The 27,460-nt window shown below is 36.0% G+C and overlaps 2 protein-coding genes across 3 annotated transcripts in view; one reads left to right on the forward strand and one right to left on the reverse strand.

Annotated features, from left to right (window-relative positions):
* The window catches only part of LOC100541517 (protein FRA10AC1), a 28,722-nt gene extending 27,715 nt beyond the window's left edge, over window positions 1-1,007 (forward strand). Inside the window, exon 16 of the transcript XR_014884609.1 lies at window positions 466-1,007. The gene's annotated coding sequence lies outside the window, so the exon portion shown is untranslated. The remainder of the gene's footprint in view (window positions 1-465) is intronic.
* PDE6C (phosphodiesterase 6C) overlaps window positions 1-25,829 on the reverse strand; it is a 28,086-nt gene extending 2,257 nt beyond the window's left edge. For both annotated transcript variants that reach the window (XM_010714547.4, XM_085229034.1), the window contains exons 1-21: window positions 25,350-25,829; window positions 16,768-16,920; window positions 16,557-16,646; window positions 16,184-16,324; window positions 15,596-15,670; window positions 15,443-15,507; window positions 15,264-15,330; window positions 14,380-14,427; window positions 14,026-14,175; window positions 13,114-13,257; window positions 12,968-13,036; window positions 9,981-10,127; window positions 9,560-9,667; window positions 9,361-9,470; window positions 6,733-6,820; window positions 4,840-4,940; window positions 3,633-3,740; window positions 3,278-3,341; window positions 1,836-1,910; window positions 1,608-1,691; window positions 391-544 (exon numbers count right to left, since the gene is read on the reverse strand). In XM_010714547.4, the coding sequence (XP_010712849.2) occupies window positions 391-544; window positions 1,608-1,691; window positions 1,836-1,910; window positions 3,278-3,341; window positions 3,633-3,740; window positions 4,840-4,940; window positions 6,733-6,820; window positions 9,361-9,470; window positions 9,560-9,667; window positions 9,981-10,127; window positions 12,968-13,036; window positions 13,114-13,257; window positions 14,026-14,175; window positions 14,380-14,427; window positions 15,264-15,330; window positions 15,443-15,507; window positions 15,596-15,670; window positions 16,184-16,324; window positions 16,557-16,646; window positions 16,768-16,920; window positions 25,350-25,829 (2,521 nt within the window). The remainder of the gene's footprint in view (window positions 1-390; window positions 545-1,607; window positions 1,692-1,835; window positions 1,911-3,277; window positions 3,342-3,632; window positions 3,741-4,839; window positions 4,941-6,732; window positions 6,821-9,360; window positions 9,471-9,559; window positions 9,668-9,980; window positions 10,128-12,967; window positions 13,037-13,113; window positions 13,258-14,025; window positions 14,176-14,379; window positions 14,428-15,263; window positions 15,331-15,442; window positions 15,508-15,595; window positions 15,671-16,183; window positions 16,325-16,556; window positions 16,647-16,767; window positions 16,921-25,349) is intronic.
* Between the last annotated feature and the right edge of the window lie 1,631 nt (window positions 25,830-27,460).

A 27,460-nucleotide genomic window follows, 5' to 3' on the forward strand; every position in this document is an offset into this window, starting at 1 on the left:
TTTCAACTTAAACAAAGCACCAGAATACATTTGAGAGTTGATACCATGCAGAATTTCGATACAGCTCATATTTCAGATAATTGTAGCATTCACAGATAAATAGAGGTGGTTAATTATGTTCAGTTTTATGTCTTAAAATAAATTTTACATTCACTTCACTTCCGTGATGGTTGTGTTTTCTGTAATTCTACAGCTTAGAAAATAAGGTCAGCGTATTGGATTCGTGTAATTTTGAACGGTAACTCCTCTTCCAACTAAAGATAAAGCTGATCCGGCTAATTCATAACTCAAATACTGTTAGTGTAAAGAACATTGTAAAGTTTACCATATGTGTGAATTACAGAGAGAAGAACTGCCTATATGAATATATGAATGAAAAAATTATTTAACCTTTTTTGGCAGCTGCTTCTTCTTCCTTTTTCTTTTGTTCCTCAATAACTTTCATCTTCTCTTCATATTCATCAGCTCTTGTTTTCCATTCAACCCTGTTGTTTTGAAGACCATCAAACATGGGTGTAATTTCCTTGTGAAATCTTGAGAATTCCTATGCAAGCAATTGAATTTAATGGATTAGAAATATGAAAACACTGTTGATTTGTAAAATATGAATTTCTGGAAATGCTGCTTTGCGGTGAAAGCATTTGCTTTAATTTGTCTATTAAAAATAATTATTTCTCTTTGTATGCTGTATGAATTAATTTTAATTGATAGTTTGTGGTTTTGACTTGTTTGTTTGTTTTGTAACTAGTTGTTCCATTTCTGTTAGCTGGTTTTCTATAGAATTGAAAAGAAGTTTTATAATAATGCCACTATCTGCCAGTGCATGTTTGTAAGTGTGTTTTTGGCCAAGCAGTGGTGGCATATTATTGAAAAGATTGTGTTGGGATAATAATGCCGTATTGCACACATGCTGTTAGAATATATCTGAAATATATGCTGCACATTTTAGTATCCTCCCTAGTTTTTCATTTGAAAGTCTGGTTAATGTAATAAAATTATAACTTTGATACCTGATATTTTCTGATATGTTTATTAATATCAGGATATAGAGAAAGTCTAGTATTTTGTAGTATATTCTAGGCAGATAAGGACGTACCTAATTATGCTGAAATATTTCATGATACTTTTCTGAATAACATTTTGAGATAATGTTAAAAGCTAAATGGAGATTAAGAAAGTTGGCATTAAGGCGCTTTCCAGAAAATATACAATGGCTGTCCTTACAGAACGTTGTGAATTTTCTGTTCCTTTAAGTGTGCCATTAACTGATTTCTATAAGCATCTACAAGTCACATATTTATATTAAATGGGACTTTAAAGAACCAGAGTGGGCTTTCTAATTCAGTCTTTCAAGGAAGATAGTAACAATAATTTAGTGCCCTCCAGTTGCACTGACATCTTCTGTTGGTAACCATGTCTTGAATGTGCTTTGTGAGAGCAATTCTTCTAAATCTAAAAGACTGAAAAAATGTGGTGGTAGTGATAGTGGTTTACCCAATAAATAAGAATCCTGCAACTGTCTAAAATTTTTTAGCGCAGTTGTCGGTCATTAGTTGTTCCATCAGAACTACTTCAGTGGCAAAATAAACCAAAAAAAATGTTCTTACCTTGTACACAAAAGTGCACACAAAATCTATGAAACCAACTTGCAGCTTAGGTAGTTCATCACCTTTGTTTCTGTCCATCATGGGCTAGAAAAGAATAGCAGTAATTTAGATCATGCAGAGATCATGCTTTTGGTTATAATGAACTAATAATCACTGTTGACTGTTATCTATTCAGTATTTAAATAATAGACAATATTGCTGAACACAGTTAAATTATTTAGTGCTTACAATTGGTTGTTGCTGTAGTACAGTTCGTTCCAGGTCACCTTGCTCCCAAAATTCATTTGCAACCATGAGGGCAACCTGAAAAAACATAATTCAAAGGAAATGTAAGCTATAAACAATAGATCTGAATGAATAAATAAATGAAGAAAGGTAAGAACAAGGCTTTCCAGAAAAAAATATTAATAATAATAATGATTGTCTCAGAACTGGCATATTACTGCTTAAATAAACATATTGTTGATTTACCACTAAACTATTATTACTAACTTCACATCCACAGAAGAGGATTTATTTCTTGCTATCTGTGTTATTTCTGAGTAGCTTAAAAAGTTCTCCAGGAATACGGAGTCTTAGTCAAAGACAATAGAATTCTACCATTTAATCCTTGAGAGAGTTGAGCACTTCTGTCAGGAATTGTAAACACTTTCTGGTGTATTTAAGGCTTTCTCCAGCAAATGATTATCTTCCATTTTTACATGCTGGTGCACACAATGTAAAAGATAGATTTGGGAGTTGAAATTAGATGATCTCTAAGGGACAAACCCAAGTCAATCTATGATTCTATGTTTTTATGATTATCATCATCAGCAGTACCATGACAATATTAGCAACACATCTGTTAGTTCCTGTGATGCATAAAATTTTGGAATCATTGAATGGCTTGGGTTGGAAGGGACCTTAAAGCCCATCCAATTCCAAACCCCCTGCCATTGGCAGGGTTGCCACCCACTAGATCAGGTTGCCCAGGGCCCCATCCAACCTGGCCTTTAAACGCCTCCGTTGATGGGGCATCCACAGCTTTCCTAGGCAGTCTGTTCCAGTAACTCACCACCCTCTGAGTAAAACGTTTCCTCCTTAGAAATTACTTAGAAGACTCTACAACCATCTTGTGTTTTGATTATGCATTGTAAAACCTATACCTGTAAAATTAATGAGTTTGAGCGTGATGGCCACTAAGTACTGAAGTATTTGAAGTACTTAACTGCTAGGCAGTGTCACATTGTATTACTGAATTTCTGAATTTATTCTTAGCATGATTAAGCTACTTTGAAGCACCAAGATCTACAGAATAGGCACATTTAATTCAGTTTTTTCTGTTGTGAAATCTGTACCTTAGAAATACCTGAAAAAAAGCAAAAGTTGGATTACACTAATATAGTGTAGTAACATTTAAGGATAGCTAGAACAGCTGACAGATTTGGGGAGGGCAGTTTTAGCTGACTGACAAGTAGAAAAGGGAAGATAGCCCTTGCACTCTCAGTGACAGAAGCACAGAGGTTAATTTTTAGAAGGGCAGTTGGGTGCAAATAGTTATATATCTATCAAATTATAGTAAGTATTGTGCTTGGTTTTTTTGTTTTTTTTTTTTGTTTTTTCATGACATCAGGCACAAGTGGGCAACAAAACATAGCAAATGCAGGATTATTGGTTTGAAAAGTACTTACCTTACTTTGTACCTCCCAAGGCTTAGTTATAGCAGACAAGTCACATCCGGTCATCATCATAGCCCTTTGAAAGCAAGGGGAAAAAATAATTACAATGATGAAAGAAAAAAAAAAAAAAAAAAAAAAGGCAACAACAGCAACAAAAAAAGCTACCAGCAAAAGATCCATATTTTAAGCTATTTCGATACACAAGATGCAGTTAGATGCACTTCTTGAGAAGACATTTAAAATCATGGTTATGCTCATCATCAGGTGATAACAACAAATCTCAACTTGCATATCTAGATGCCCAAATACTTTTGAAATCTGTTTGTAGTTAACTGATTGAATAAAGAGCAAGATATTAACCACCTACATGATGACTTCTTTTTTGGTTGGGTCAATAGATATATATTTAATTGCCTCCTCTTCTGTTTCCATTTTTTCAATTGCATCCACAATCTTTTGAAACATAGTCCTTTTCCTGTGAAAACATACAGATAAACCATATATTAGTAAACAAAAATCCTGCATTATGAATAAAACAGAAAACAAATCCCATATTTCTCATATACATGCTTTTCCAAAGTTGCATCCTAGTCATAGTAGTCTCAAAGTGACATCTTCTTCCCCCTGAACTTCAAGTTTCTAGTTAACTGAACACATTTATATTTTGCTGTACACCCCTGATGTATGAAGCACTATTTCAAAGTTTCTGACAAAGATCCAAATAACAAGTTTCCTGATTCTGCATGTTAAACTTTTCAAAGTGACATTAATTTTCTTTAGTATTATGTTTTCCTTCATAATATTCCTTCCAGCAATCCGGGAAAAGAGAAGCAAATACTAACAACTGTCCCCTCAAATATTCTAAAAAATGCTTGAAACTTGACTGAGAAGTAATCTGAAAAATCTGTCTTATTACTGCTTAATGAATCTTTTAATTTGCATTTCAAATGAAAGAATGGGGTTAGTTTTCATTGACATTTAGTAATGGCCACTGAACATCTAACTGAATTGTTTCCTGTTCCTAACTTTAAATCATCCCACTCATGAAACATCTGGACCAACCAACAAACAAACAATAGTCTCAATAGCCTTTACAAAAACATGTTATGATCGTAAAGTTGGTGGATATTTTTTTATTTGAGGTCTTCGGCATACTTAGCACTGGGATCAGTTGATGTCTGTTTTTAACCCAGAATCTCAATTTCTTTTTCATAAGCATGTTACTGTTCAATATGAGTAATCACAGTATGGTACACTAAATATCATATATGCAGACAACTTTATCATTAGGCTACAAAATTTACAATTCTGAAATATATATGCTGTAAGTTAATGCATATTTGAACTACCTGCTAGATGTATACAAAGTATTATAGACACGTTTTGAAATTTGAAAGATTGTAATGAAAATAAGAATGTCTTGTGTTTGTTTTTTTTTTAATGAGAACTAGGCTTACTAAAAGCAGTTTAAAATACAGTTCTGTAGTCTGCATATAACAAACAAAAACTACAGCTGTAAATAGCATAGGACTGACATTTTTTCAGTAGGAAGTTACACAGAATTTAGTACTTACTTGAAATACAAAGCCAAGTCAGTTGCTATTATTGCAACTTCAAATAAGTGTAGAACGGTTTCAAACTGGCGCTTATTTAGGTTCTGGAAGATGTTTAAACTCTGCAAGATGGAAAGTTTACGAATTCAATTCCTCTTATAAAACTGTCTTTGCTTTGTACTCTATAGGCTGCCCCATAGGACAGTATATCAAAACTGTATGTATGGTCATCTATACGCTCTAAATCAAAATAACACCAGAAATGAAAAGTTCTTCAGAGGTGGCCCTCATTCAAGAGTAGTTCTTAAGCTTTTAAATACTGTTATTTCTGTCAGTTAGAGCTGCAGAAATGTCTGAGACTGAGATACAAATATGCACATTCCGGTGTATATTTTTCACAACCATGTCATATATACTAACCAAATCTTTACCACCTTTTAAAAGGAAAGATAGAAAAGTGAAAAATGTTTTTGGAAAAAGAAAAGCAGGATCAGCTGGCACAGAAGCTGGGAGAGAGAACTAGAAGGAGTCACATTGGGACTGCATGGAATCATTAAGGTTGGATGGGATCAGAATAAATGGCTAAATACTGTGTAGGGAGATCCAAACTGCTGCCTCCAGAGGCTGCACAAATAACTAAATTCATATTGACTTGGTCTGCTATTGTTATATTTAAATTAAAATCAAATAAAATCACCCATATTCTATACAATTCATCAAGAAATGGCTGCTTTGCCTTGTTTCTTTGCCAGTCACATCCATGGACCTGAGAGTTTTTCTAGACCTCTTCTTCCTGTTAGCCTGCCTTAGCACAATTGCCTGTGGTGTTATTAGGGCCCTGCTTCTGTAAAGTGCAGTGTCCTTTTTCTCAAGCAAAGGGAATGGAAGCTCCACACTCCGGTTTTCCTTCTTTTCTTAACTGAGGAGAGAATGGACGTTGTGGTCCCCTTGTTCAGCACCTTCAAAATCCTGACTATCAAAAATCAATGGTTGTTCCCCAGCATCTCACAACTGAAGAAGTGCACCATCTCCATCAATAAAGGTAATTTTTATTATTATTATTTTAAAGTAACATCTGTTTTGTGGATGTTTTTCTCAGGTGTAGAAGTGAGTGCCTTCCATACTGCTTGCTGCAAACAAGTGGGATGGAAGATCCTTGAGATTTCAGGTCTACACAGTTATACATTTTTATTATTTCCCTGAAAAAAATATCTAGTAAATAGTTTTAAATAGACTTTTTTTCTTGTAGCTAGGACAGAGCCTTGCACTGCTGAGGGAGGAACGGCGGTCCCACGCAGGAGGTACAGGGCTCTGCAGGGCGGACATTTTGTTGAGCCTGAGTGGAGCTGAGGGGAGCAACATGGCGCCACTGTAGCCCTGGGGGAACACCTGTGCCCACCCACAGAGCAGAACTCTGAAATGGGGCAGCAAAAAGGGGGAAAACCACCTGAGGGTGGCAGAAGGGAAAGGAGAAATCATCTGCCTTTTTCAAGAGAGATCTGCAGTAGGAGCTGCGATGCTGCCTGACCTGTTTTAATGAGATGGGGGGAGGGGGGGCAGAGGGCCTGGTCTGGGGGTAAGGACACCCTCCATAAACAGCTCCATCCATTTGTTCCTCCCTGCCAGAGCCAGGAACTAAACTCAGACCTAACCCAGGTGCAGCTGTTTAATTATAGTACTTTGTGTTTTCTACACCAACTTCAGCTGTTTGTGAGAGGCATGTGAGTGAGGCCTACAGGACAAGCTGCTTTACTCTAAAAGTGGACAGTGAGTAAGAATTTGGCTTAAACTTCTGAATTTGAGCATAATTTCTTAATCTGGAACTAGAGAAATGAATAAGACCTGTAAACAATTTGTGATTTATTTGGCTCTTTTGTGTTGATTACTGTAAGCAGAAGATTCATGCAAACATACCTCATCTTGCAGTAGGGTTTTACTGTACTCCAGGTGATGTCTTTCTAAAATGGAAGAGCCGTGAAGCTTTGCTAGTGGAGCAGCTGATCTGTTAAAAAAGACATAATTGTTTAAAATATTTTGAGGCAATATTTGTGATTCAGAATTCAGATTTTTGGGATTAAAATACTTCTGCTATTGATCTGCTTATTCAGTAGCTTAATATATATATTAAGCACAAGTATGAGGCAGAGCAAGAAGTATGTTTTTTTGTGTTCGCTCTTGTGATGGTAAAGACAGATATTAGAGATTTCAGTGCCTGTTGAAAATCAGCTGTACTTTTGAAAATCTCTCTACTTAATCTTGTATGTTCCATTCTGCTGTTTGTTTAATCTACATGATTTCTGCATATTTTAAAAATAATCTTAAGCCATCTTTTAGTATTTATTGTGTGGCGTGACTTTTATTTATAATTACTGTGGAGCATGTCCCCTGTGATTTTAACTTAATGTAAGTTGAATCTGAAGTAATAATATAATGAAATTTAATTCCTTTATCCCTTTGGCTCCTACCTTCCCCCAGAATCACTGATTTATGAACTGTGCAAGTCCTGATTGCTCAGATGTGTTTAGTCTTATCACAGAGCTCAAAGAATCCCTTTGACCTTGGGCTAATCTTCAAGGTAATTCTGGTTCAGACTACAGCAGTGGAAGGAAGGGAGAAATATCCTGACTTATGCTCCCTGTTGTTCTCCATGTTGAGAAGTGTATTTTCCTCCTTTCTTCCCTTTGCTAAAAAATTGTTTCCTGAGATGAACCAAGGTGTATTGGTATAGGCTACCTGCGTTTTCTGCCTTTGTAGATGAGGTCAACTTCCAGGCTGTAGAGCTAAAGCCGAGGGGTTTTATAAATAGCTTTACTGTGTATGACCTCAAGTAGAGGGCTTTCAGCTAGGGAAGACCATACTAGGAAGATTTAAAAACGCCTTAAACTTATTTGGATGAGAGGCAGTCAGCTGAATAAGAATCAGCATCTGTCATACTCTCTCTCCTACGTCACCTGGAGAATCCCAGAGAATAATCAGAAAATCCCCTAACGTCACTGCTCCAGCATGTGGTGTGAAACTCCTCTCCTGGGCTGAGTGTGTTCAGGGACAGAGGAGGAGGATGAATCATTCTGGAGATATGGTTAGTGGAAATAGTACTCTCAGAAAACTACAGTTTGAATATCCTGGCCCACACAACATTCTGAGAATCCTGTGTTCTCTGGCTAGCGCACAGAAGAACTACCAAATCACTCAAAAGACTAAACAGTAGATTGCTCACTCTTCAATAGTGGACCTCACCATGATTTGTAAAGCTGTAATAAACAGGTAAATTTAAAATAATATGGATTTATATTGTTTCATTATGATAATTTACTAACAACACAAAAAGATCACAAACAAGCCTTTTTGTACATTTAGAACACAAAGTAACATGAATTGCAAAGCTTAACCTTGTGGTATATAACTTACTGTTATGTGAGCCCTGTGGCAGAAACCAAGCTTGTTTTGAATTGTACATACTGTGAGGAGATTATATCTCAAGAAAGGACCTATGTCAATCAGTAAACTCACTGGAGTGAATCTAGGTGAATCAGCCAGTAGAACCCTGAGAAAAGAATGCACCTAAATTCCCGTCTCTTTCTAAGCTGGCCTTTGTATATTCTAGATCCTGAATCTCTCTCTGGAAAAATGCCTTTACTCTATCTTGAAAGATAAATAAAAAATTCCAGTTAGGTACTTTCTACTCTTTTTATTGAAGCTAATTTTGACTTGCTGCTAGCAAGACAGAGCACTAAAGTTTAATTTTGAAACTTCCTCACTAAGGCAGTCAGATAAGTAATAGGAGTTCATCTGCAATATGCTTAGATTGTCTATAGAGATTGATGATGCTTTCTTTTTGAAATCCTAAAAATTCCTTTTTGCTTCTTGTGATAGTTAAAACAACTGACTATCTTAAAAATGAATTGCAGCTCCAGCAAATCCTTCTAAGATTCTGCTTTTGAGTTTTCTCATTGTTTCAGTTGCCATGACAAATTCTCAGAAGCAGAAATCTTCTGTATGATGAATATCAATCAATGGCTTAGGTTGGATGGGACCTTGAAGATTGTCTAGTTCTAACTCTCCTGCTGTGGGCAGGGTTGCCACCCACTAGATCTGGCTGCCCAGGATCCGATCCAACCTGGCTTTATGTGCCTCCAAGGATGGGGCATCCACAGCTTCTCTGGACAGCCTGTGCCAGTGCCTCTGAGTAAAAAATAATAATAATAATAAATCTACTTAATATCTAACCTAAATCTCCCCTCTTTTAGTTTAAAGCCATTTCCCCTTGTACTATCATAATCAGATCATATAAAAAGTTCTCTCCCTCCTGCTTGCAAGCTTCCTCCAAGTATGGGAAGGCCGCAGTGATGTCTCCCCAGAGCCTTCTCTTCTCCAAGCTAAACAAGCCCAGCTCCCTCAGCCTTTCTTCAAGTCCCCCCATGCTAGATGTTCATGGAATACCTACAGTATATTTTTGCATGTGTTAACTTATTCTTCCTTTTGCCACTCAAAGTACTGCATAGCCATATATTTGTATTTACCAAATCTGTTAATTTTACTTACTTCATTTGATACAAGTTATTGGTCCCTCTGTGATCAATGTCATGGCAGAAAGCAGCAGCAACCATGGCAAAGGCTTCTAGATCAGTGTAGTATTTCTTTATTCTACCTGTCTGTAAAGGAAAACAAACAATTCTTATGGTGCACCTTCCTTGAAAGGAAAGCTAAGTAATGAATGTAAGGTTGATATTAGCAATATTACCATCAGCAAAGTAAACATTGTTTGTCCCACGTTGAATCCATGTCGCCAGTTGTGGTAAGTGATATCTCGATAACCCTTCCTGACTGTGTACATCCATCTTGTAAGGACCTAGTATGAATAAAAGTGATTGAGACTGTGCTGTTCACTGAAATTAAATTATGGAATTTCTATAAAATTAATGGAATGTTCCATAAAATTACTGGGATAATATGCTTTTTTAAAATAATTAAACTTTGCATTATGTAAATGCATATTGGTCAAGCAAGTTCAGGATCAATTTAACTCTTTATGATAATTGTGCAAATATTAAGAATGTTGTTATTCATACCACTCACGCTTTAGTATAGCTTACTCCTATATTAAAGAATCTACAATCACTCTGCTATGTTAAAAGAAGTACAAATGACAAAATAAATCAAACCTCTGCTGGGACTTTGAACTTTTCAACAACATTTATCTCAAAGAACAGTCGTATTCCACAAGTTATCAAGCCATGTTCTGTAACGGGAAAGTCACTGAAGCGAAATTCATATAGTTCTAAATCTTTGGGATCGGGTAATTCTTCTTTCTGTTAGGAAGAGTTGAAAGCAGAAGGATTTTTATGGCAAGTACAAAGTTGAACAAGCGGTTTTCTTCATTGGGAACACTGCATAAGAACAATATGCTTACTATATCTTCAAAACCTAATATGTATTATGTTTTGAAACACAATGGTGATACTAGTCTTCTTTTCCAAGAGGATAGGTAAGAATGTTGCCTAGATGGTTTTTCTTCCTGCCCTTAATTTCAACACAATTGGTTGGGACCATCTCAGCATTTCCTCAGTGAGGAAATCTCAGGTCTTGGGTATAAAATCTTCCTGATATAAAATCTTGTGATTTCTCCACTTCTAGCCTGGTCTCAGAGTTGCAGTTCTCTTTCACAAACCAAAATTATTCAACAAGCCCTTTCTTTTGAATCTTACTAGTACTGATGGAGCAGTGACCAAAAATAACCTTCCTAGAACAAAACATTTTTTTAATTTAACAGTAGAATAAAGTATGACAGCATTTTTTTTTAATGACAGAAGGCTTGCTTACATGCTTACCTATCACTAGCCTTGTCTTCTCTTGGAGAACCTACAGCCAAAGTTTCCTGTATATTTTTTATTCTCTGGTGTTCTGATGGTTGCTTCTCCATGACCTACTCTCCAAATTAGTCTGCCTTACCTTGTCTCCTATGACAGTCTCTCTTTGTGTCTGTGGTAACTTATGTACACTTAAAAGAGAAACCTGTAGGGTTTATTTGGCAGTGGAAAATCCTAGAACTGTAGAAATTTACAATTAATAGTCTAAATCGTGAGTAATCTTTCTTTTTTGTCTGCCTGCAATAGCTTCTTGACTGCTTTGCTTTTGAATGATCTCAATCTAAAAATTCAAGGCTAAAATGTACAAAGCTTGTAGAATTCAAAATTGTTATTGTTTACTTCAAATCCCTTAGAGTCCTTTGCTTTTTACTGCTGTGGTTGGTGGGGGGATTCTAGGGGAAAATGGGTGGAAGACATGCAGGGATATTTCTCTCCCTGAAGGGTAGATACAGAGCTTATGTCAGCTCTTTCGTGAAATGAAGAGCTTTCAAAAAGAATTCTATAATTCAGGGGATGAAAAGGTTGAGAAGCGTGTACTAAATTTCAAAGTGCTTACTTTGTATACATTTTATAGATTCACATTGAATAGCCTCACTGCTGATAGTGATATTGGCAAACTGTTCTGTAGCAGTTTTCATTTATATATCCCAAAAACCTAAGGAGACCAGCAGTATATTTGAAAGGATATGCCTTAAAAAATTAAAAAATTAATTCAGGGAAGTCTGATACAACCCAAAAATAGATAATATGATCACAGTGACTCCCACCACATAGGCAATAAATGGTCTCCGTTATACAGATAAGGAAAATCATAACTGAATCTATTTGCCCCTCGACAATGTATTTCAACAAATGAGGCTGAGCAACTATAGAACAGTATTTATTTCTCCCTTGGTTGAATTTCCCTTTAAATTTACTCTGATCTGAGGTCAAGGGCAAAGAAACCTGTAACAGTGGTGTTTTAAGACCCATTACTTTGTGAATCATCAGATCTAGAAACACCTGCTTTATCTCATTAGCAATCTGGGATTCCAGGCCTTCTAATAGGATAAAGCACTTGCATGTAGCCTTGGCAGTACAGAATATACTAGACCTTTTGATTTGTGACACCACAGTGTTGAAAGAACTCGTTCTACTTGCTTTCTAGAATTGAAAAATTCATACAGTATTATTACCTTTGGAAGCCTGCACTATCCTAATTACTTGTTGCTATACAATTAGAAAGATTTGGTAAAGTTTATTGATGTTTACTTTAGCAGGTATGTGAATCTACTCAGTGTGCATTGATTTATTTATTTATTTATTTTTTCACTACATACTGCTGCATGAACATCTTTTCTATGGGAGCCAGTGAAACTTCAACATCATTGCTCTCTGGCATATACGTTAACTAGAAGTAGCTTAATGAGATCTGTTCCCTATGGCTATGTCTACATCAGCAAATGTGGTTTAGTAGGAGGAAATATGTGTGGTGGCTGGTAGTAGAAGTCAACCATCTTGCATGTATCTGATATTTCTTTTTTGGTCTGGTTCTGTATTGATGCATTTACAGTTGAACTTCACTTTCCTGAAGCCTTTTGGTTTTATTTCAGTTAGACCATCTATGCTTCAGGACTTTCTCTGCAAGGAAAAACAAAGTGCAGTAAGTGGGCACAAAAGGAGTTTTGCTTCAAGAAGGCATTCCCCTTCTGGGCTGAAGTACCAAGGCAGCTGAAGTGTGCACAGTCTAGAAGGAAAATGGCTCATTTTTGTTTTAGCAGAAGGAGAGATTTAATTGCTTAGGTCAGATCTGTTTCAGCACTGCAAAGTATCTTATTGCTGCATTTGGACTTCTTCACCTAGAGAGATGCAGGATAGTTCATGAGAAAGTAGATTAGTTCTTCTGGAAACTCCTGTATGTGTTCTCTTACTCAAAATGGAAGTGACCTTGCATCATTATACCTTCTGTTATTTTCAAAATGAAATAAATGTGTAGCACTGTTCATGTAGCATTCACCACTTTAAATGTTAATTGGTATAAATCTTTCTATATAACTCTGGCTATCCAGGTCTATTAAAACATATTGGGGACAGTGCTTCCTTGTAGGTAATAGTGGAGTCTGTACATGAAGAAACTGAAGAAGTTGAAGATATACTATTAAATCAAATTAGCTCCATCTAGTTGTGGAATTGATAGCTAGTATCAGTGGTATTAAACAGAATTTATACAGCTTTTTGAATAAGAGCCATTGCTATTTGATATCAACATTCTTCTGAAAGTCAATTTTCATTTACTGACTTACCAAAATCCTGATAAGATCTTTTTCATCACATTCTTCTATACTCTTTACGTTTAATTTCTCTTTGTATTTCTGAAAATGAAAATGAACAATACATTCAGGTTTTGTGTAGCAAATTTTCTACTTCAATTTTGTGGATAGAAACTCACCAGTATAGATTCAACTTCAGTAGGAGTAGCCTTTGTCTGGTACATAAGCATTTCCTGAGCAATGTCTTTTCTATTTTCAAGCTTGTTCATTTTATCATAAGTGTCAGTATTTAAAACAGACCACCCCAGGAACTGTGTAAGAGTCTGGAACAAAACAAAGCAAAGGTTAGGTGACAGCATGACAATAAAATTGAACTGCCAATTTAAACTTAATTCTTAAAATTTACATTCTGGTCATGCTCTTTGAAAATCAATTCAACCTGTTAGAAGACTTTACCTTCCCATCAACAGGTGCCATTTGACCTTCGCAGATTTTAAGGATGTTGTTTGTTTCAACCTATGCCCATATTCCCATCTTATTTATTATAAGGGCCCGTATTCCCATCTTACATACAGGAGTTTGAGGCTTATAAAGTTTAGGTTAGCTTGGGGGACTTGAATACAATGTGTAATATCATATCTTTCCAAAGTACATGATCTCCCTTAGAGTTCATGATTGCAGGCATGTTCATTGGTAAGCATCATGCCATGCCTGATAATATTTGGCATTTGGACATTGTCCTTAATATTATGCTTTAATTTTTGGCTAGCCCTGTGGTGGTCAGGCAGTTTGACTAGAAGATCTTCAAAAGTTCCTTGCATCTGAACTGTCCCATTCCATCCCATTTTTAACCCACTCAAATTAATTATGAATGTTGACCAACATTAAAGAGTCAAGTGACTTAAAAATATCTGACTTTGGTTCTTATTGGAATGTAAATGATCTCATAGATTTTCAGTTTTATAAACGGAGAAAAAAATCTCTCATTCTTAAGAAACCAGTCTTTTGGTCAGGTGTTAACATAGCCTGCTAAACAATCATTAAGTTAGCATCATATGGCTCCTTAGGGTCTGTAATCCTATCAAACTTACTTCAATTATCTGTTCATCATACTCATCAAAAGGTTTTCCATCTTTCCTGTTGTAGAATGTTGCAACTCCCACAATTTCTTCCTTTTTGTTGACAATAGGCAATGAAAGGACATTTTTGATAACCCACCCAGTCTCATCCACAGGTCCTTTCTATAGAAAAGGCAGAGAGGAAGAAATGTTGCATGCTTCTTTGAAAGTAGTAATACAGCTATTAATATAGGCCATGTAACACTAAGTCCCATGAATCACAAAGAAAGGAGAAATTTTTCATATACTCAATCATATAACTAATTTGTGGAAGGATTTAACATATTTTTCCACAATGTTTATAACTATATACATTACTTGAATTACCTGAAATGTGAAATATTCATCTGCTGGTGCATTCATCATGTTACAAATCTGCAATATAAAGAAAAGGAGACATTATTCAAAGGAAATATAGCATGCATCATGACTTGGCCTGTGTTTTTTTTTTGTTTGTTTGTTTTTAAAAAGGATATATATTTTAAGCTAAAAGCAGTGAGCATCCTAGCTATCTACAAAGAGTAAATTCCTACTAATTTAGTTGTGGGTATTCTTATGTATCATTTTGGAGCATTTACACCACAGTGCTTCATGTATGGAACCTCACAATGCATAAGCATAAATGTTAAGAAAACTTCTGTGCCAGTTTTCAGTGACTTGGGGAATTATAGAAGTAAATAATTTGAATACTACCTCAAAAGGCTATGTCTTTATTGTTATTAAAAATGACGTAGAATTACTAATAGCTGTCATTCACAATGACTTTGAATTACATATCTTGGCTATGCTGTGTGCTGGGCTAAACCAATGCTGTACCAGTATGGAGCTGCACATACTTTCTGGCTGATTTGGCCAGCCCACGTTTTCCAACTTACTGCTACATAGAAGACATAAGAAAAGGAAAGAAAAAACTTTTAACAGTGTATATTTAGACATTTACTGTGAGTAATAGTTCACACATTTAGAAAGAAATATGCGCCATGCAGATTTATTCCTCTAATGTTACCATAATTGGAGGGAAATTTTCTTGGTATTTTGGATATTAGTGCTGTGGGTTTGTCTCCTTATAGGCTACTGATTCACATAACTTTGGAAGCGGCGCAATATTTTCAGATAATTTGGGTGTGGGAAGTATTTTTTTCTTTTTTTTGTTCAATCAGAAGAACTTCATGTATTCAGACAGGTAGTTTTTACTTTTGGTATGAACTTACAAATCCATTTTCAGCAACATATGTTGGCAATCCACTGATAAGACACCAGTGATCTGCTGGAGGTGACCTTTAGAGAGAGAATGAAATTAGATGATTTTTGCAGATACAGACATGCTAGTATTCTATCCCAGCAATAAATCTAATTAGCACACATTAACAGGCTGCCAAGGAATACTCACGGAATGACTTTGATTTCTTCTTTCCCATGCAAGATGTAGTCAATAATCTTATAAAAGTTGACTTCCTAAACAAAAAGAGAAAAACATCTAAGTTATCTGTACAACCTCAATGTCAAAGTTAAGATTCATTAAAAGAAAAATTAATATCCTCACTCTTCCATCGGGTGTCTTGGGACCTTTGTAAGGCTCTGCCTCCCCCAGCCGAATGGGCCATTCATCATAGAACTCCTGAGAAAATAATACACAGATGTTAGCAAACTTAAAAATCTGTTCAGTGTTCAGAGATAACATGAGATTTATGGATAACAGTCTTATTTTTTGCTCTCCACAAGAGGTTTATAGACACATTTCAGGAAACAGACAAACCAGAATTTCAGACTAATATGAAGCTTGTCTCTTCACTTGTACACTTTAGTTGTTTTAGTAGATAGCAATTTATAAAGCAGTAATCAGACTACACTTCTCTCTTCTTTCTTTACTCAGGATTGTATGATAAATTCAAAAAATGATTTTATAATGTTTATCATGGTTGTATGCTTTGCCATGCTTATTTTGTATCTGATTTTTGTAACTCAGTTAGATTTTGTATAAATTATCTCAAAGAGTTAGAAAGGATTGTATCTTTACATCTTGGAGAGATCTACACTAGAAATAGGCAGAACCAGTGAGTTAGAAGGACAGATTTTATGACTTGCAGTTAGGAGTAATGCATTTCTGGCAGGTAGGCAAAATGAATGTTACCTTCTCTTTAGTCATGTCCAGCAGACCAACAGAATATCTTTCACAGTTTAAATACATTCGAATAGTATACAGTGCTTTGTGAAACTGCCGCTCTATGTCTGTTAGCTCTTCAAATACTTTGTTGGCGGACCACAAAAGCATCTGTAAAAGAGAAAGAGAGTAAGTCAACAGTAAAATGCATTTGAATGGAACAAAGAAACCATACGCATATGAATGATAGACATCCCAAAATAAAGCAGTAAGTTGAATTACTGTTATCAAAGAAATAAATAAGATGCTTTTCTTACTCTAATAAGCATGTGAGACTGTTGGACAGTGAGAATAATGGTTTCATGCAAAAACAAAGTATTATCATTTACAAATTCTTCTATACCTGACTTCTTCGAGATTCAATGTTGTAGAGATACGACGTATGATGGTTTCTTAGGACCAAAGATATAAAATTGAGGTATTTTTTAAAGACCTAAAAACGACAAAAAAAAAAAAAAAAGCCAAAAATAAGACATTTTCAAATCAAGAGGTAGATTCATTCAAACCAATTGGTGAAGTAGTGAGTGTGCTGTTGTGTAATAGGAGTTTATTACCTCTTCATCCTCTTTCGAGAACTCACTGGCATTTAATTTGTTGAGAGCCATGATAACAGCAAGCACCTCTTTACCCTGTGTGATTGGGATTGCCAACATATTGACAGTTGTATAACCAGTTTTTTTGTCCAGAAAGTCCGAAAAATGGTTATTCTGAAAAAAAATAATAAAAAACACAGTTTAAATACATTACAGTTAATTATTATATTAAAAGTAAATGGTTATTGTATTTCATAATTTGTATTTGCAATGATATAAACACAATTTCACGGTGCAGTTAATTGATACTGCCCAAACTATTATCATTATTTAATACAGTGTCACAGAGTTGCATGTAAATACATTTTTAAGAATTGGCTATGAATGTGGATACTGCAACCAAGTTCAAGACGTATTTGAGGAATTAAAAGCTCAAATAAAGCAGAGAATAATATGAATTTGTGGGTACCTAATAGTCTAATGCATGTGGTGTGCATGAAAGAGATTTAATTCATAACTCCATTAATATTTATTATTATTCATTTACTTCTGTAGATAAAATGAATGATACTATCCCAACACATGGTATTAAAAACTACATGTGAAACTATTTACAATCTTTGTGGCTGAAAATGCATCTGGCGGGGAGGCATCCCTAGCTGATGCACACCCGACTTAGCCATGTGTTGTTGCTTTCTCTTTTTCCAGGAAAAAGCTATAGGGATGTCTCACTTAACTGAATTCCTGATCTCTTAATACTTTACTTAAAAGGGACTTGTATACTATACATGAAGTGAGTCGAATCATCTGGATGCAGCAGTTAAGTCTTAATTTCTTTAACTGAAGGTACGAGTAGTGGTGCTTAGGAAGAAGGATTTTGGTCACAAGATTTTTAGAGATGGCAGGAAAATTTTAAAGGATGCAAGTCTATGTCAGTAAGCAAAAAGATCTGTAACCACAAGCCAAGCTGAACTGTGCCTGGATAGTTCAGTGCAGATAGGTAAAAATACCTCATAATGCACTGATAACTTTTTCACAGCATATACAAAGACTTGAATCATGTGATTTTTGTATGCAAGCAAAATTTTGTGATTTAGATCAATATTGAAAATTTTGCTCATAATTGGTAGTAGTTTGTTCCCAGTCAAGATTTTAAGATTTTCTCTTGAGAACATAAGCTCCTTTGGCTTTGAAGAAAATCACTTTTCATAATGTCTGGAAAATCCCGTTCAAAATCAAATAATCTTTTAGTATCAGAGCCAGAATAATGTCTTTCTGCTCCTACTGCTATTCCTACTTTCTGTTCCTATTATACTAAGGTAGACAATTTATTTGAGCCTGACCTTATAAATGGAGCCATCTTTTAGAGTGCTGTTGTGAACTTTCAGTTAAATCATAAAACAGACTTAAAAAAGATGGGGGAAAGGCAGTTTGTTCACAATTCTCTACATTTGCAAGTGTTTTCTACTAGCTCCTTTTGAAGCTAAGATGCATAGCCTCTTACTGTACCACAGTACTCTGTAGATACATGCTAATCTGTGCAACGCATCCTGGACTTGCACTAAGCTAGGACCAGCTTACATGAGAGGAAAATCAGGACCCCTCTCTGTGTTTATCTTTCTGTTACAGATGATTAAAAAGATTGGAGGGGGGTTTGACAGCTGACCGTTATTCTAGCCAGTTTACTTGAAATGACGAATTCATTTTTCTTCATTCTCTATGCCAGGACACCAGCTTTATCTCACTGTAACTTACAAATACTACACATCATTATGATAAACCTTTTCCAATGAGTTATAAACATAATGCTCTATGTTTGCTTAATTTAGATAACTTTAGATAACTTTGATTTCTCTATGTTCTATTTAAATGGTAGCAGTGGAATTTACAAAAAAGTAATTCACTGCTGTGAAGAGTGTGATTATACCTCTGTGAAAGGGAAAAATTGGTTATTTCTAAAAATATTTTTTATTTTCCTTGGATGGTGTTTATTAATAAGCTTGCCTGCTGAGACACAGCTGACTGTGAACTGTAGCTGCACAGCTGTAAGTTTGTGTTGGTGATAAGGTCAAATGGAGAAAAAGCCACTTGTCTGAAAACTAACTTTTTTTTTTTAATACCCCTACTTCCCAGAGTATATGAGCAGATAATAATTTTCAGTTACATAAATCACCTTGTTTTGTTTTCAAAAATCAGTGTTACTGTATTGGTTCTGGAAAGTTCTTATTGATGGACCATGTAGAAGAAGAAACCATCTTGTCTCTCTTTTATTTCATGGTTCTCCCTGCAGATCTTGATTCCTTTCTTAGGAGAGAGATGTTCATCTATGTAACCTTTTGCTATTTCTTTTCTGATGAATTCTGCCTCATTGACTGGTTCCTTAAGCGAACTATATAAAAAAAAAAAGAGTTCTCCAGAATCTTTAAACTTTCACAGGGTTTATTCTGTGCCAAATTTAAAAACATAATGAAGACCATTGTTCTAATGTTTGTTCAACCATTATGTCATATTTAATAATGGAACTGCATCTCTCAGTTCACAACATTATCTTAGGGTTTGCAACACTCTGTTCCATAACACTGTACTGTCTTCAGCATTTCTGAATGGCAAAATGCAGCCTGAGTCAACTGAGCTTGACACTATTGGGAACCTCCACATCAAACTCCACAGCATAAATTACTCAGTGAGTGTAAATTTGATCAGAAACATGCAAAATTATTCTAAGTAATGAGATAGTGTGATCCTTGTTAATTTGGAAAGAAAGAGAAAGGGAGACATTTGAGAAGAAAATCAGTTGAAAGCATAAAGGAGTATGGATCCTTCTTCCCTGTTTGGTCAGTCAGGGTGAAGGCTGATTATATTCGTTCATCTGAGGCAAGAGGAACAGCAGTTCAAAGTTGCCAGTAAATGAGACTTTTCACATATCCAGTGTACTTTTTCCCTTTTGATTGCTTATTATCTGGTCCACCTTCAACATCTTCATTAAACATGTGATTCACCTATTAGGAAATGAGACTTTTTCATGAACTTTGCTTTCTTGACTGGAGCCCTGCTTGGAAGCAATATGATGTAATTTTGTTTGTGTCTCACAGGCAACATTTACACTTTGGTTTGCACACCAACTCCCATTCAAAAAACTCTTCCTGTTTCCCCCTTACTGTGTTGCTTCTGAGTGATGCATCAGTACCTTACCGTGCAGCCAATTCCCCATTGTAAGTTTGGCAAAGTGCCTCTAACACCACAATGGAGGAGAAATGGAAAGACTTGATCCTACAGCTGAGGTGGTAGTGCCAAGATAGCCAATGCCTATTTTCCTCCATCTTTCTGGGAGCCCATGCAGTTATGACTAATTTGTTACTATGCTCATTGTGGATTGGAGATTCTGGGTTCCGTAGGTGAGTTCAGAATGGCAAAATAAATGGATGACTAGCAATAGGTCTGGAGCAGTATCACAGAATCATAGAATGGCCTGGGTTGAACAGAACCTCAAAGATCATCTAGTTTCAATCACCCCGCTGTTGGCAGGGTCACCAACCACTAGACCAGTAGTGGAGCAGAAACTACAGGAACTTCTGTCATCTTTATTACACTTTTCTTTGCACCACCTTTACATGTTTCTGCTTTTCTTTCTGGTAGCCTTGCTGTATTTTTTCCTGTTCCTGATATTTAGTTCTCCCACTGATTGTCTTCCATTGGCTCAAATTCCTTAAAAAACATTTTTATTGATGAGTTGTAGGGAATTGGTGTGTTATATTGCTGCACCTCACGTTTCTGCTTATCTTAATTTCTACTCACAAATGTTTTTGTTTCATAATGATGCACTTAATTATAAATGGAATATAAAAGGCATCTACCATCAGATAGGACAATATCATCAGTCTGATTCAAGACAAAAACCAATTAGTTAAATTATTTGGCCATTCACTGGGCCACATTCAAAAAATTGTTTTCAGGGATGTAGGACAGCTATAGTTTAACATGTAACTTGCTAGTGTTACAGAACAAATTGAATTGGATATCTTAAAGATCCCAACAGTTTTGAAAATGAAAGCAAGTAAAAATAGTTAAGGATTTATGAGCATTTGAGGATTAAACGTTTTCAGTCATGTCACTGACATTCCTGCTTTTTATTGCCAAAAGTAGCAGATGTTTTGCTACTATATGAAAATGAGTTATTATTACATTTCCTTGAGTAATTTTTTCACACAAAACAAGAAAATAAGCCTAAAGGGGAATTTTTCACTTTAGTATTTAATTTTTATTTTTTCATTTTGGCAGCTTTCCTCTTTAAACACAAATTAATTCAAGGAAAGAAGGAAAGATGTGAATTTACCCTCTCTTCCCCCCCGGAAAACATGATTAGTAGAAATTGTTTCCTGTATTAAAATATTTTCTTGACTGAAACTTTGTCTTTATAACAGATTGTAACAGATTTCCATTTACCCATTTAATATTTGCTATTTTAAGTATGAGTTTATGACAATCTTTTTATTATCAAGATGGCAAGGTGAAACAAAGGTGCAGATATTAGCATGTAGACACAGTGCAAGTTCTAGTCAGGTAAAAACCTACCTCTGTTTTTTCCTTATGTTTAGTTTATGCTGGGAAGCATTCAGGAAGGCAGTGCTTCTGAAGCACTGCGCAAAGATGCACAGAAATAAGATGCTCTTCTAATTTCTTCTAAGAATTCTGAGTTTGTTTCAGTAAAGTTGTTTCAATAATCTAACTGGCCTGTGAAACCTTATTTAACTTACTGTGTTTCATCAATATGTTGGATATTTGGGTTTCTTCTTCAAGACCACATTCCTAGGGGATGAGAACTGAGACATCTCATTACAAAATGGCAGGCCTGCTACCAGCTTAACCACAGAGTGACTCCCACTCCTCCTTCTTCTTCCTCCCTAATCCCTTCCCACTACCATTCTCAGGTCAGTGAGTTGTGTCATTTACCATCTTGCACTCTCCTGGGCTTCCCCACTGCTTTGTATTTTTGATGTGGATGAGCACAATTCCATCAATCTCTTCTTGCCCTAGGATGCAGTCTAAGATCAATGCTAGGTCCCAGGACTCTTGCAGTACATTACCAGAATGACTGTACGCCCAGCAGCTGGACAGTGGCTTGGTGTCCAGACCTCCTCACTGCAGTGTGAGTGTTCAAAGCACTGAGCTGCCACATCGTGCTTCCACTTGCTCTCTTCTGTCTTCAGATAATCTTTAAGTTATTTTTACAATGCTGTGTAAATTCTAGGAAGCGGATAGGGTGTCTCTTCTTCATTCCAGGCTCCAGAGTTTGGTGCATTCCCATGACTCTGAAAATCCTGTCACTTCAGAAAGTCTCAATGTGAAAACATCTCCCACTTTTTAATTGAAGAAAAATAGAGCTCCAGAAGAAAAGACTCATGCAAATGGAGGCTGACTCTATTTACCAAAGGTTGATGCAGAAACTTACCACTTGAAGATGTGTTTAAGATTATTTGTTTTGCAGGTTCCCTGTGGTTAAATTATGTGCCACGATGATCAGTGCTTTGGCTGTTCTATCTGAGATGGAAGCATTGAATTTCTCAATGCTCTGTTGTTTATTCATTCATAATTTAAATACATAGTGGATAAAAGCAAATATATATACTATATATGTTGGCATTTTACAGGCTGAGAATGTGGGATTTTAATTCCTCAGAAGTTCTTGTCTTACGTCTTAGCTCTATCTGGAAATGATACCCTAGGAAAAGATGTAACATAAAATCTTTATCATTTTGTTAGTGTTATCAGATAATTTTTATAGGATACTAATGGGCGTATCAGATTTTATGCAGTCTGTTATTTTGCTTTGGAATGTTTAAGTAGCGTACTCTGCTAGGCCTTGGGAACAACGTGAGGCCAATCATTACAGCAGTGGTCCTGCCTGCCTCCTATTTCTCACTGCTGTTAAATCCTGGATTAAATACTATTAGCTCTTGCTGTCAACAAGTCTTTAATCTTGTGGGGGGGAGTCTGTTCTTGCTACTAAGTTAATTATGAAAGGTCTGTATCTTTTCCTCCTGCTTTTCTTTTCTGTAGCATTAGTCAGGATGAGGAGCTTCCTCACGTTTATTGGTACTTTTCCAGGTTGAAGGAGGTAATCTCTCAAGAACTGGCTACCAGGCACTAAAAGTGAAGTCCCATGTTTTTTCAAAGATTGATTGCAGTTGTGATCTTTTGTTCTGTTCCCTCCTCTTATAAAGGGATGGTGATTGAAGCACCACAGTGTCTTGCTGTGGGTTTGACAATGTTACCAGGAGCTTAAGACTTTAAAAAAGAAAAAAGAAAAAAAAAAAAAAGGCAATACTGTTTGGATATGGATTGTGTCAGAAATATAAAGTGGTTAGACATGACATTCTTAAAGCACTGTAGCCATCATTCGTTCTGCACTTTGTATTCACTGCGCGTTTTGTATTCTGACAAGACATTGGGGCAAAATTTCTCTCAGATTTAACTCCACTTGTCATTTTTTTTTTCTCAGGATTTAGGTAGCAGACAATCTAGTTTGACAGAGGTGCAAGCAAAGTGATTTGAAAATTAATGCTTGTTTCAAAATTATGATAAAGGCTTCAGTGGCTTACTTTCTTTTGCCATGGACTGACTATATTCCTTAAATACTACTGGCTAAACTTGCACTTCTGTGCTTTTTACAAAGATAAAGATTCTGATGACGTTAGTAGAGCTTTGCCTGCAGAGTGTGGATTTGGACACTGGATTTTTTTATTTTTTTTCCTAATTGGGTGGAAATGCTGATAGTAATGAGACCTTCATGTTAATTTTTAAATAACAAATATTGGCTCCAGAAAAATCCCTTTGAGTTTTGTAACTAACTTGTAAAATGTTAACACTTCAGTGACATTCAGTTACTAAGTGTGGATTAATGGCTCCATGGTTTGGTTGTATTTTTTTAAGTGTGGCCTAATGGCATGGACCTCAGTAATCCTAAGAGAGTAAATGAATGCTGAAGATGGCTTCAGAGTGGTTGAATAATAGATGAATAGGTATTCATCAAGCATTAATTCATTTATGCATGCAAAATGAATATTTAGCAGTGCTAGACAGACAAAGAGATTCTCTTATTTACATTATATTTCTCACAAAATTTTGAACAAGTCCTACTGATAGCACAGAAATGTTTGAGCAGCCCTGCTCTGGGTGCCTCTCACATAATGATATTTAGGAGCAATGCAGTGTCTGATAAAAGGTACATCTTTCTTGATCCTCCTGATCTTTTCTCGTGTAATCAGCCTTATGAATTTAGAAGGATTATCCTCCAATCTCCGAATGTAGTAGTAAGAGGCAGTCATATGCTTCTTGTCAGAGCAGAAGCCACCAAAGAAAGCAACCCAGTGGTTAAAAATCAACTGGTTTGCTTTCTCAAATCAATCATTTTTCTGTTTATTTTCATGCTTCCTACTTATATCTTAGATAGTTTACTATGTAATGGAATGTTCTTTTCACACACATGCAAATTTTTTATTGTTTTTGATCTTTAAGAGTAGTACTTCCTTCCTTTATGCCTGCCAACTTTTAACATGACAGAATGTGTTACTTTTCGTTTACCTCCTGCCAAAAAAATTGAAAATTGCAATACATGTAGGCATTTCCATCGCTCTTACGAGACTGAGGTGGTTTCTGTCTCTAAAATCCTCAGAATTTTAAATTGTCAGTATAGGAAATATGGAAAGCCAGATACCTTCTGATATACTCATCTTTACCATCATTTGATTACACTGAGCTTTTCCAAAGAAGACTAAAAAGAGGTGAAGCTGCCATGTTATGATATAAGGTTAGCTGCTTTTAAAGAAATCTACAACAATCAAAGCACCTTTGTCTTTCCCTATGTATTTCAAAGCCATTTATAAAGCAATTCTTATTCATGCATTTCTGTCTGATTATTCAACATAATTTCCATGTAACATTTGTTATAACCCCTATCTGCACGTTAAATAAACTAGATATTATGTGCAAATTCAACAGGAACTTTGAAAACAACAAAGCAGCTCTTGTTCCACAGATGGTTCTGAACACATGTTGGATCTGGACATACTCATAATTTGAAACTGCTTTAAATTCATAGTCATGAAGCCGAATATACGTTGACACCATCTTCATCTGAGTTCGTTTACATTGTAAGGAAGCACTCTAATTATGAAAGCTACAGATACATTATATTCAGAGACAAGTGTATAGCACTATCAAATGATAAGGGACCTTGCAAACCTATACTGGAAAAAACAATAGGAGTCTCCTGCCTTGTTCAATAGGAACACAAGTGCTCACTTGTCTATTAATATATCCTGATATATATTTGATAAATTCTAATATATATCTGATATTCTCCTTCATTATTACAGTAGATCAGGTTTTGATTATTGTGCAAGGATACTAGAACTACTTCATTAGGCTACATGATGTGATACTGGGTTTTAAGCATTATTTTCTGTTGCTTTTCTCTTGCTTATATCTGGATTGCTGTTTTGGGGATGTCTCTAAAGCATGACTCCAAACCCTCAAGCCCTTTGCAGAAAGAAAGCTGAGTGAGCAAATGCACAGAAACCCATCCCCCAGGGAAAATCACTCACCTTTTTCACATCAGGTATGTTAAAAAACTTCTTGGTATGAGCAACCCATCCTGCTATTCCGATGTCCAAAGGAAAAACAGTCTCGTTGTCTGGATTCACCAAATTCTCCTCAAATTTGGAAGTTGGAGTGACATTGAGAAGCCTGGTAGCTACCTCTGGAATACCATTTCGGGAACGACAAATAAACATGCTACACCGATCGGCTGCCAGCAGCTGCGACAGCCTCTGCAGGGTTTTGTGCACAATCTTTTCCATAGAGCCTGCTTCATCCTGGATTTCTGTCAGCAGCTCAAAAAGTATATTACACTCCTCCAGGCGAGACATGTCCTTGAAGCTTACTCCTTCCTTCACATCTCCAGGGCTCACTTGAAAGATACTTCCCAGCACTTCTGCCCTCATTTTGCGGTCAAAATATTCCTTGGCAAACTGGGGATTATTCTCCAAGTATTTTTCAACAGCATCTTTATTTACCTCACCCATTTTTGCTGGATTGTTCTTAGGATTTCTTTCAGAACTTCATCACCATCAAAGCAGAAGCAGTAGCAAGAAGTACTAAACTTGGTACTAGTAAGAAAACAGTACTTTGTACATACTGTACAAAGGCATAGTACATTCACCTTCCTCTGTGACTTCCAAGCCTTCTGAAACTCTTGAGATATGACAGAAGGCACTGGCTTAGTGTCTTAGTGTGAGATCTTGGAGACTGCTAATTAAAGAGATGTCAGGACACTAAACCCCTAAGCATTCTTAGCTCATAAATCCTAAAGGAGTCGTTTTAGTATTTGAAACTAACCAATGAATTCTTAGACCTTATCAATTTGACTGAGGTGTAGATGTAGTCTTTTAAGTTTTCTCATTCATTTGCAGTAGATAAATTCAACTATAGACCCAATGTTTTCCACTGAAACTTAATTCCAGGAATTCCACTTTGATACCTATCCTACATTGTACATGTGCACAGGCATGTACACGTGTATTTGCGAGAGGTGCTTAAAGGGAGGAAAACAGAACGTTACAGATTTTTTTTAACTGCAAAATTTGTTTTTCCTTCATTAAGTCAAGAGATGATTGAATTTATATTACTAAAAGAGAATAATTACCAAGTTATATGTGCATAAAATGCATGAAATCCTAAAGACTTTGAAACAGTCTGAGCTTAGAGATGTCATTTACCCAGGTAAAGATGAAATAAAGGAATCAAAATATGCTTAAGCACAAACAGATATGATTTTTATGTAAATGTTTTTTTGTTTTTCTTTCAAAAATCATTAATCCAAATGAAATAGTAAAATCAGAAAATGGTTTGAATACCAGATCGAGTTCAAAATCCAACAGTTCTTAGTCCATAAGCACAAATGACTAAATAGGGTCCTTCAAGCAATGCAGTTTCTTTTGTGCTTTCTTCAGAAAAAGTGGGTGATCTCTGTTCTCTTAATTGGCAGAAAAAATGGTAATAACTGACAGACACTGTGTGGAGAGTGAACCTTGAGATTGGTTGTAGTTTTATGGTATGTTTGAAGTTTCCTACCATTGGGAGTTCATAATTGCTCATGTGGATTTTCTGTAAAGGGAAGGTACAAAGAAGATGCAGGCGGGCTTTTTCTAGTGGGGCCCAGTGACAGGACAAAAACCAATGTTCTGTCAATATATTTGGAAATCCTTCTTTCACTGTGGAGGTGACAATCACCAGGGAAGGCTCAGGTTGGATATTAGGAAAAATTTCTTCTCTGAAAGAAAAGTCAAGTGCTGGAACAGGCTGCCCAGGAAGCTGTTTGAATCACTGTCCCTGGAGGTGTTCAAGAAATGTTTAGATGTGGTACTAAGAGACATGGTTTAGCAGGGGAATATTGATGGTAGGTGAATGGTTGGACTAGATGATCCTGGAGGTCTTTTCCAACCTTGGTGATTCTGAGTCTATGAATTGATGCAGCAGGTCGCCCAGTGAGGATTTGGAGTCTCCCTCCTTGGACGTATTCAAATTAAACAGAATGCTTGGACTAGAGGTACCATTCAGCATAAACCATTTTGTGAATGGAAAAGGAATGTTGAAAATTGTAGTTGATTTTAGAGGCTAACACCCACTGGAGCAGATACCGATACCAGCAGAGCTG

This window comes from Meleagris gallopavo, chromosome 8 (genome assembly GCF_905368555.1).
Source record: "Meleagris gallopavo chromosome 8, MGAL_WU_HG_1.1, whole genome shotgun sequence".
NCBI lineage: Eukaryota > Metazoa > Chordata > Aves > Galliformes > Phasianidae > Meleagris > Meleagris gallopavo.